General features: G+C 41.2%; 1 protein-coding gene across 2 annotated transcripts; it reads right to left on the minus strand.

Moving 5' to 3' along the window:
• Positions 1 to 2,468: 2,468 nt before the first annotated feature.
• On the minus strand, positions 2,469 to 10,866 carry mitfa (melanocyte inducing transcription factor a). Of its 2 annotated transcripts, XM_042089395.1 has the most exons (9): positions 10,796 to 10,866; positions 10,203 to 10,433; positions 5,685 to 5,780; positions 5,454 to 5,571; positions 4,903 to 4,995; positions 4,144 to 4,200; positions 3,982 to 4,057; positions 3,497 to 3,644; positions 2,469 to 3,248 (listed from the first exon to the last, which is right to left on the minus strand). In XM_042089395.1, the coding sequence occupies exons 1-9, from the start codon at positions 10,826 to 10,828 to the stop codon at positions 2,823 to 2,825; spliced, it is 1,278 nt and encodes a 425-aa protein (XP_041945329.1). In that variant the 5' UTR covers positions 10,829 to 10,866; the 3' UTR covers positions 2,469 to 2,822. The 2 variants fall into 2 exon arrangements, with proteins under 2 accessions (XP_041945329.1, XP_041945330.1); XM_042089396.1 differs by lacking the exon at positions 4,903 to 4,995.
• Positions 10,867 to 11,319: the final 453 nt, after the last annotated feature.

The following is an 11,319-nucleotide window of genomic DNA, read 5'->3' on the forward strand; positions in this document are numbered from 1 at the left end:
ATAACATCATGTACAAAAACCAACACCCATTACTCTCGTTTGAACTCGGCCCTACTCACGAACCCGTGATCGGATAGATGTGCCACGCATGTCAGATGAAAGAGGAGACACAGAGCTATCATTTGATACCACGTACATCCTCCGGACCTAGGTTATAAAACAGACGAAATGACATCAAAATAATAACTTCATATAGCTCAACTTACCCCACGTTTTTGTGTGTTGTGGTGGCAAAGCCTGTTCATAATCCAACGCTATGTGTTTCTCTATGGCAAAGCATGTTCATAATCAGGTTTTGAGATCCTAGCAAATTCCTGCATGGCATCCAATTCGAAACTCACATTGCATCCCAATTTATCTGAATTTTGCCTTAACTTTGTTCATGGCAATGCAGTAAAAAGTTGTTCTAGAATCATCATGAGTGTACACACAGAACACGCAAACTCAGGTTCAGTCAGGTCAGATCAGTTCGTGTCACAGAGCGCAGAAAGGTCATTTTTCATTACTAAATTCAAAAAATGGCATTTATTTCTGTAAGGCGCACACCACGTGTCTGTAAATTGCTCAGCCCCAAAGCCCCCCTCCACCATGGTTCTTATATTGCCAGATTCAGGACAGTCTGCCATACATACATGAAAGTCATGTCCAGCTGACAGAGATACATTTCAAAATAAGAATGGTATAATACGCTTTTTGTCTTTGTATTATTTAAAAATCAAAATAAAATCAGTGCAAGTATTAATATGAATTGGTGGCAGATCTGGGTAGCCTAGACTGTTCTGAAAAATATAGCATGTGTAAATGGCACTTACAATGACCAGGATAAATGCTTATAACTAAAGTTAGTGAGAATGGCCAAAAATAGAGTAGGGCTCATAGGGCTAAATAAAAAAAATGGCATTTATTTCCGTAAGGCATGCGCCACATATTTTTCACATTTGCTCAGCCCCAGAGAATCCCTCCACCATGGCAATGATATTGCCAGATTCAGGACAGTCTGCCCTACACACACACGTGCCAGCTGAGGTACACGTCAAAATATAAGAATTTTTATAATACACTTTTTGTATTTTTATTATTTCATTATTATTATCAAAATCAATGCAAGTATTAATACATGGAATCTGGGTAGCCTAGACTCTGCTGAAGTCTAGGGTTCTAAGGGTTAATGTCTTAATTCAGAAAGATATCAGAAAGAAATATAGTTTGGCCATCAGTATAAGATTAAATATCTGCATACAATATTTGTAGTATTTATTATTGTTCTTTAAGTTAACATAATTTGAATAAGAATGATTAAGTAAGGTGCATTATCATAATGTACTTATTTATAGCATTGGCCTATTTATGGAAAATGTGTTGGAGTGGACAACAAACTGACCTGTGTATCAGTGTTGGCTTTCAAAATTGATTGCCATTATTAAAATAGGCTATCCTAATCTTCAAAACTTTTTGAGTAGTTTTCAAATTGTGCCACCCCAATAAAAAGTCTGGACCCAGCTGGCCCCCCCTATAAAATAATCCTGCATGGCTACGCCCCTGCAGTAACACCTTGCACATCTCCTAGAACATTATTACAGGACTGACTGCAAAGACAATCGATACAAGTCAGTGCATCTAAGCTTAAATGGCTATCCTGTTAAGATACTGCTTCAGTTAACCAGTTTTCCAATTCTTGGGATTTAGCCTATATTTCCAAATAAATTATCAAAACTGTGAGATATCTGCACAAGGCTAATCTTCATTTGATAACATTTATCGGAGAATAAACATGGGCCACTAGGGTTTTGCTTAATTAACAGTTTGTGTAACAATCCAGCCGCATGGACTTTGTTTAGAAAGTTGTAAAGTGTTTAATTAAACATTTTATGAGGGCAGTCATAAAAAAGAGGGTCTGCAGACAGTCTGGTCTTTACACATTTTACTATAATAGCATGATGTATGCTTGATTGCCAAAATCACCAGAGGAGATATCCTTCATACAGTCTTTACATAAAAAAAAAAACAGATCATATCTACATGGTTACAGCTAAATAAAAAGAATACAGTTATGTTGTCATCCTTCCAGAGCATTGGAAGGGTTTGAAACATATTAATCAATAAGAGCAATATACCGTATGTAATCAAATCAGTAGTTAATTGCACAAAGCATTACCCGCAAGTTGTAAAATGCACTCGTATTTCAATACAACTACACTGTAAACATGTAGCAAGCATGTATTGGCACATATCCTTTCCTGAACGTTTACGCACAAATCATTTCTATATTGGTAACATACAATATAAACTCTATGAAAAACTAACAACTTCATGGTCCCAATGAAATATACTTTTTCAATGCAACCTTTGACATATCATTTACCAAAATAACAAAAATATAAAAATCTATTTTAAGAATGAGAGCCTTCCAGTGCATGTCTTATCATCAGTAAACTGGTATTGTCGTATGGCGCCTCTCTCTGCTGAAATATGAGTGCTGACCTTAGGGGTGAGTTGAAATTCTTTGAACAGAGACAAGCGTTTGTGGTGAACATACAGTATGTTTTCTTGGAACAGTTAAATTTTAGTTTCTGTGTAAACATTCTAAATTTCAACTCTAACCTTTCACGCAATGTCCATGTATGTTCTTAAAGGACTACCTCCTTAGGCCATTTGCGAGTGTTTACAAACGAATGTTTGCAGCAAACTGAAAACATGAAAAACTGTTTGCAAATGTCCATGTTGCAAAAATTTGCTTTTGTTTGCGATTTTTAAACACACCTCAGCTCGGAGATTAGCCTCATCACCTCAAGAGAGAGGGGGGGGGGGGGGGTTCACCCCCGCTAACACACGTGCCCGTTCTCATTTTCCTCCATACTGGTGCTGCTACGGCGACTGCCACTGCTGTTGGACGCCCCGGGGGAGATGGAGGAGAGCAGGGGATCGCTAGAGGTCACTGACGACAGGCCGTTGTCCATGAAAATGTCCTCCAGCTTGCCCGAGACCCTGGGTGGACTGCCATAGGCCTCAGAGTCGTCGTCCACGTCGCAGTGGCTGTCGCTGTAGCTGATGGTGCCGTTGTTCAGGTCCAGGGTGGTGGGCCGGGACAGGTCAGGGGAGGAGTGCGGCTGAGTGGCGTAGAGGTTGGCCGCGGCGCAGTCGTCCAGGCCGGGCTCCTGTTTGATGGCCCGCGCCACCAGCTCAGAGGAGCAGAGGGTGGAGGAGGCCACCACGGCCAGACCGTGGGCCCGAGCCTGCATCTCCAGCTCCTTTATGGGGGCGAGCGCACACACACACACACACACACACACACACACACACACACACACACACACACAATGTACAGTTAATCTTAATCTCACTCTCAGACGCTTAGAGTTTGTAGCTTTCTGAATGTGGAGAGCACACACGCACACACACATAATACACAGTTAAGGTTTCGTTAATTTTCGAATGGGAAGAGCAGAACCCACACAAACAGCCACATTGACAAACTCCAAAGCAGAAGTGTGTGCACCTGGATGCGCAGCATCAGGTGTCGATTGGCATGCTCCAGCCTCTTTTGCCTGGTCTCCAGCTCCTTGGCACGCTGCTGCTCACGCTGAAGCTTCCGGATGTAGTCCACAGAAGCCTTCAAAATGGTGCCTTTGTTCCATCTCATGTCACTGTCAGCAGCAGTTAAAAAACAATGATCTCTGTGTCAGGACCAACACGGAGGAAAGCAAACTAGGAAGTTATCATTAAGATAGAGAAAATCGTTTATAGAACCATTTTATTAATTTTGTTTGTTAGGGACCATGTACATTTTTAAACATAAATGTTGCCATTTGATGCACTGTACTAGAGTTAACCTAATTTACAGCTACAGTCTGGATCTGTAGGAAATGTTTTTTTTTTTTCCTTTTTTGTAGATTGTACACAGAATTGTCATGCAATTTCATTCCATATGAATACAGATCTATGGATTTTTCTCTTTGATAATTGTTTATTACCGGTACTTACGGATCATTTGACTTGGGGATTAAAGTTCCCAGTTCTTTGATGCGATCATTGATGTTGAACCTTCTCCTTCGTTCAACTAAAGAGAAAAAACAATGAATGTTTTCCATAACTGTTTATAAGCATTGCATGCTTATTATTGACTGGTGTGGCTGTCAGACATACTTAAATTGTGGTTATCCTTCTTTTGTCTCTCCTTGGCAAGAGCCCTGACCTCAGCTTCTGAAATAAGTAAGACAACATAGAGTCACTGACTAAGCAAAATTAGAAGCATTAATGCAAAATCCCAAGTTAGTGATTGTGATAGTTGTGATTTAGAGGTTGTTATGTGTTCTCAACACATGGAGACAGTCACACAAATCTTGAAGAATAGTCAATTGTTTAGCCATTTTGTGAGGCACAAGGCCAATAAAAAAATCATGTGAAACCTTCATCTCATGAAGTTGAATGCCAAGCCACACAATTTAACTTCTGTTTGAACATTTTGGGACACATTATGGTTTGTACATTAAAAGGTTCATATGATGTGCAATTGAAATATGCCAGATCCTGATCCCTATCCTTTTAAAGACCATATGATTTCAGTATTCCTTGTATACTAGACTAAACAAGAGTACTCTTGTTTATGAGTTTGTGTGTGAGAGAGAATTTCTAACTTTGTTATGAGTGTGTGTGTGTGTGTGTGTGTGTGTGTGTGTGTGTGTACAGTAGCCACGGGGTGCAGGAGCTGTGCCGTGAACAAACCTCCACTTTAAGGGTCCTACTGGCTAGCAACGCGCCTCCCAATCTGAGGTGCTGTATTACTGTATAAATCTGCTGGGTTAAAGCCCAGTTCGGTGTGAGGCGTAATGCTAGTTATGTGTCTGTACGTTTGAGTATGTGTACATATCTTAGAATTCATAATTTATGGAGATGGTGACATACCTACTGGAAAACCTTCTTGCCTTTGAAAGCTTTCAAACTTGCCACAGGATCCAGGTTTGTCCAGAATGTGCATCATTCCCGCAGCAGGCGCCACTATTTGGTACAATATTATATTTCATTATAATTCATATGTGACCTATATTGTGCATATTAAATTGTACACAATATGGATATGGACATAAATGCATAGAAGACTAAAGATGTATCCTTATGATACATTTATCCTATACATTACATTTGCAATGGGTAATGGGATCTGACTGTGTGCGAGACTGTTCAGGCATCTACAGTACAACAGACTTACCCTATAGGGTCACTGTACATCAAAGCCCAAAGCACTGCTTGTCTTAATCTCTTTATTTGGATTGTGCAGGCTGCGAATGTATCCTTAAATGTGTCAAGTTTGCTCTTTAATGGCTTTCCGAGAAAATCTGCTTTCAGCAGTGAGGAGAAAAGTAGCCCATTCATTCAACAACCCCATAGGCTGGTCTGTTCTCAGATGCTAAAGCAGCGGTCTTCAGAGGCTTAAAGAGGTGGGGAGATGGACTTACCAGAGAATTCCCTTTTGACGTTTGGTAGACTGGCCGGGCAGGAGTTACTGATGGCCACACCGGGTGGAGAAATGGCATGGTTGTTATACATGTCCAGGAGATTAGCAGACACCGGAATCTGGCGAAAGACAAGCCATCTCGCGTCAGGCCTCAAATGAATGAAAAAAATAAATAATACTTAATAAATTAAAATGTGTGTTCTCTGGTAAAGGAAAGGTCAAGCGAGGATACCGTGTTGGTCATCTGAAGACCGGCATCCATAAGGCCAAGGATGTCATCATTATAGCTTGACTCCAGGCTAATAATGTCTTCAATTACATCGTCCATCTGTCAAGGCAATTAATGCAGCACAATGTTGAAATTCGACCATTTTTTGGGCGCCGACCACTAAAATAAGGTCACATTATATAGTATGTGGTTGAAGCCATTTATGCACCCCTAAGGCAATGCCCAAGACTACTCAGTGTGGGCGGGGGAAGTGGTGGAGCACTGCTCTCCCATGCCCACATCCACGGCTGAAGTGCCCTTGAGCAAGGCACCTTATCCCTCACTGCTCCCCGAGCGCCGCTGTAGCAGGCAGCTCACTGCTCCGTGTTAGTGTGCTTCACCTCGCTGTGTGTACACTGTGTGCTGTGTGTGTTTCACTAATTCACAGATTAGGATAAATGCAGAGACCAAATTTCCTTCACGGGATCAAAAGAGTATATATACTTATACTTGTACTTATACTTATACCTATACTTATACTTATACTAGGCTTCAGCTGTTAGTGTCTACACAACTTTTGCACTGTTGGGGAGTTAGTAAATATACAGGTTTGGGAAATGTATTTGCAATTTATTTTAGGGTTAGGCTATTTGCTCCCCTGGTACAATTAGCAGTGTATGCTATTCGTACCCTGGTGCAATTGGAAGTGAATTCTATTCGTACCCCGGTGTCCTATTAGTACCCAGTCTGGTACAAATATCAATGTATGCTATTCGTACCCCGGTGCACACAGCAATGTGTTCTATAAATACCCCGTCTGGTACAAATATCAATGTATGCTATTTGTACCCCAGTGCACACAGCAATGTGTTCTATTAATACCCTGTCTGGTACAAATATCAGAGTATGCTATTTGCACTCTTGTGCATTTATTCTGGCATATTGATCACACAATGTAATAATAATAAAAAAAAAGCAACATGTTTTTTGTTGTTGTTACGTAACAGGGTGTGAATAGCTCAGTTGTGTAATAGACACTCTGAATAAGGTATGCTGTTTGCATCAATTTATAGTTAGAAGTGGATGCTATTCGTACCCTGGTGTATATAGTACTGTATGCTATTTACACCCTGGTGCATGAACTAGCTTAGCCTGGTGTTACCATCCTACGTACTTCCGGCCAAAATTTGATTTCAGCCTCGCATGTAGTCTGGCCCAACCCACAGTATGCGGTTCGCGTACGACCGCGCCAATCAGCGAACAGTTGAGTGATAACGCGGAACTTGCCTGCCGAGTTGCTTGTAGTCCAGCGAAGCTTGTAGTTCAACAGCACAGCAACAAGGCGACGGAGGAAGAGACGCTAGAAGCTATCCGCGAAGTTGTCGCAACTCTCGAGGGCAGGAGCAGGCTTGTCTTGTCAATTTTATAAATGGCATCGACGTATAACTCTCCTTCCAACTGGCTTTGGGAAAAGTTTGATTTATCAGATGGTGATAGCTAAACCTAAACGCACAAGTGTACTACATGCATCACTACTTATCGTGTTTTCAAATAAACGTTTGCTGCTCGTTATTCTCCCCTCTACTCTCAAATTACCTTAACAAAATCAATGCGGCGATAGGCCTACTTAAAGCAACACCAAAGAACTTTTCCTCTGTCAAACGCACTATTTGTTTATCCAGCACTGGCTTTGCAAATAACAATGTCCACAGAAAAGGTAGGATATGTTGAATGATTTTATTAAAGTACAATGTATTGCGACTTCAGATGCAAGTCAAATTTGTAGTTTCTTATGTCTCATTCCATCAAACTACAGATCCGCTACCCGATCTGGCAAACTTACATAGTGCGGTTATAGCCGATAGAGGGCCGCGAAGCGAATGCAGAAGTGTCGTTCACCCTGTTACAAGTTGATGAACCACTGAAATGATTTTGGAAACATTATTTTAAGGTGCAAAAAACTCTTTGGTGTTGCTTTAAGGAATGGAATGTTAGCTACTAGCTACCCTACCGAGCGGGGCTCAAGGCGAAGCGATGTGTCTTGACGTGAGCTAGCCGGTTACGAGTAAACCGCTCCGTGTTTGTGTTTGACAGAGGCTAGCCTGTGGCCGAGCTGGGCTCCAGGCGAGGCTACCGTGCTTGTGGACTGTAAAGTTTGCCAGTCACCGAGCGTTGCTCAAGGTGCGTTGTTTTATGCCGAACAACTGTTAGTTTAACTGAGCAAGCTCCAGGTTAAATAACAAGTAGGTCGTCAGTACAATCCAACTTATCCGAGAGTGTAGTCTGAACAGCCCGTGGAGAACGAAGTAAGCTCCGACGAAGTCACCGGGCTGCGTAGAACAACAATCGTCTGATAAGCGGCGAGAAGAGATAAGAGGGAAAACTGCTGTGTGACAAGAGCTGATATAATCTCGGCGACGTGACGCTTTTGGTATACAACTCTCGGTCTGTGGCTAGCGCCACAGTTAGAGGCTAAGTTAGAGATAGATCCACTACGAAGAGACTGCCCTGGCGGTCAGGTAGCCTGCATTGGTTAAGGGAACTCCAATGATTTTAAACCTCAAAATAAGCATCCGCCCATTACGGAGACAGATTATTATTACTTTGTTTCAGACTGTATGACGAAGAGAAACATAGTCACAGGTGGTAAGGACCAGGCTAGAACTAGCTAATTGTTGCAATCAAAACTTCCGCTAGAGAACCGATTTCTTGTTCAAATTGCGCGCCTTCAGAGACGATGATACACATGCACACTCACTCTGCCAAAATGCATCACATAGGATTGGAACCCTGGTCTCCCACATACCAACCCATGTCTGTAACCACTGCACTAACTTCTTCCTCAAGCAGTTGGTGTTTGCTGGTAAACTTAAAGTTTATAGGCCTGAACGTTATATTCATGAAATTTCTGTTAACTAACAAACTGACGGTTATATGTGTTCACTGAACCAAGATTATGAAAATAAAACACAACTTTTCAATCTAAAACTTAACAGATATTAGTGCCGAAACCTTTCAGAATTCTTCACTTTCTGCTGACGAAAAAACAAATGTCCACCATGTTTTTTGTGCACGTGAGCAACGTCTTTTTGTTGTTATGTCACAGGGTGTGTATAGCTCAGCTGTGTGGCCAAGGCTATTCGTACCAGGGGAGTAAATAGACACTCCGTTTATTTTCTATATTCAGACAAATGTAAATAAATGCCCTAATTAACCCTATAGAAGAGTTAAGAGATCTGGTAAAGTTATATCAGCGGATTTCTGATAAAGTTAGATCAGAGGGTTTCTATAAACATCACATTGATCAGTGTTTTGTGTTCAAGGATGTGTTCAGTGTCACTCTGCCTGTTAAATTTGTGCTCAATATCACTCTGCCCTGTAGCAAACATCAGCTTAAATGTCAGTCTGATCTGACCGTATTCAGATATGGGGAGTGAATAAAAAAGTGAAGAAATAACTTTGCCATAATGTTGCCCAATCATGGAGAAAACATTTGCTTTCTGTCTGAAAAGCATGTCTGAACATCTTTGATGTTCATTTGAGTGGGTGTGCTGAGCCATCTGGGTTAATGAACTACCCAGCAATTGCTCGCAAAGAACCCTGTTTGTTCAGTTATTTAGGCTATAGTGAGTATCAGGAAGTATGTATTATAACTTCTTATTCTAACATTACAGTAGTATATATCCATGTATAGCCTACTGAGGCATCTAATTGTGGAGTTGCATTATTGTTTGTCTATTAATGTTTTCACATTTGTCAACAAAAACTAATACTGATACATTGACTTGAAAATTGCATGCAGTATGGTCAACCAATTGACACACACTGTATTTTTGTAAGGTAGTATTGACATTTAATGACATGATCTACCAAATCATTTGCTCAATAATTTACCAATTATAGAGGCTGTAAGTTACTTATGTTTACCAAACTTGTAATCAATTCCTTGGTAAGACAATAGCATAGCATGAGATCAACATGAATCACACAACATTGACATTTTGCAATGACAGTAGAATACTGCAATTATGGGGGTTGTGGAAGAATTGTGATTTGATCTTAATTGGCACCAATTGGCAAAACCAAAAATGCAGTAATTCATAATTATTTTAACAAAGTAACTGTTTCCATCAACTTGCTTTTCATCAGGGAAGGCTGCTAACCAGACCAAAACAAATGTGATAACACAGGAAACACCGCAAACACATAAACTCAAATGTGGACCTATAGTCAGTCTCGACAACTCTCTACATGATACCAGAATCATTTCATGACGTTAGTGGTATGGTATCTGTGTGTCTACCCTACCTCCTCAGTTTAAGTTTAATGTCATTAAATCATCAAAAATATGTCATGGCAGTAGCCTAGCACTATTCTATCTCTGTGTCTAACCTACCTCCTTCTCACAATTAAACCATCAGATAGATTTCATGAAATCAGAGGTATAGCATCTGTGTGTCTGTCCTTACTTCCTTCTCACAGTTAAGTCATCAGATAGATTTCATGAAATCAGAGGTATAGCATCTCTGTGTCTGTCCTTACCTCCTTCTCGCAGTTGGAGTTTAAGGTCAGGAGGGCCATGGGGCTGTTGGGAGCGCTGGTGCCTGGGCCCGGGGGCATCCCGTGCTCCGGGGTCTGGCTGGCGCAAGCTGGGCCGCTGCCGTTCGGCCCTCCAAGCTTGGCACCCAGAGTGGAGCTGAGGTACTGCTTCACCTGCTGCCGCTGAGACTGCTGGAGGTGGTACTTGGACGGGCTCTCAAGATGGCTTTGAACCTGGACAGAAAACACAACCACCATTTTACATCTCAGTGAAGTTCCAAATGAGACAAATGTAAGAATTTTGCTGTTTTCTCAAAGATCATATCCACATGTAGGGTTATGTTCAAATGGAAACCGGGTCCATTTTTCTGCACTTCTCTGTAACGTTAAGCATCCAAAAATATCTTTTCATCAAGGGTAAAACATTTTCATTGCCTTCTGTGTACTCTAAAATCCACTGGTCTATAAAACGTCACACTCCTTCATCAAACAAATCAGGGAGCCTGATTTTCAATTCATAACTCCAGAACTCAAACATATGCACTGCCCAAACTGCAATAAATAACTGTGCCAAACACACAGCCATGAAGGCTCACCTGGTAATGACTGTACTCAAGCATTTCCAGCATTCTGTCAGAGAGATGTGTCTATTTTCTCAGAGCATTAAGTGTTCAGCAGATATTCCCTTTATGAGGTCTTCTATGAGCTGGACTCCTTATGGACTGCAGAGCTTACATGTACAATCAAGAGAAAAGCCGTGGCCAGTTGAACTTATAAGGCACTGGCGTGGAGAACAGGCTAATTAGTTATGCATATTAGGGGCCAGAAGGAGAGATCATTCTCCTCATGTTGTGTTGTTCTACCCAAACGATGAATTTATGTCTTTATGGAGTCCATTTGACGTCAGCTCTTTTGCTACACAAAGGAAGCTTTCACTGATGGGTGAGTTGTCTGCATACAGCAACTGGCTCAAGGCTACCTAACGTTTCATCTTTAGTTCCACTCATCCAGCATAAAACATTATTTGTTCTGAGTGTCCAGGGCATAATAACTGCAACTGTTCTAAAAACAAGAGTGTGTATGACAGAGTAAACTTAGAAATGGGGGAGTTGACAAAAAG

The sequence above is a fragment of the Alosa sapidissima genome, chromosome 4 (genome assembly GCF_018492685.1).
Source record: "Alosa sapidissima isolate fAloSap1 chromosome 4, fAloSap1.pri, whole genome shotgun sequence".
Taxonomy (NCBI): domain Eukaryota; kingdom Metazoa; phylum Chordata; class Actinopteri; order Clupeiformes; family Clupeidae; genus Alosa; species Alosa sapidissima.

Coding starts and splice junctions, on each gene's coding strand:
- mitfa (XM_042089395.1), bottom strand. CDS start 10,828: ATGCTGGAAATGCTTGAGTACAGTCATTACCAG. Junction 10,434..10,795: donor TTGAGTACAGTCATTACCAG/GTGAGCCTTCAT, acceptor TTTTCTGTCCAG/GTTCAAAGCCATCTTGAGAG. Junction 4,201..4,902: donor GCAAGAAGGTTTTCCAGTAG/GTATGTCACCAT, acceptor TACTTATTTCAG/AAGCTGAGGTCAGGGCTCTT.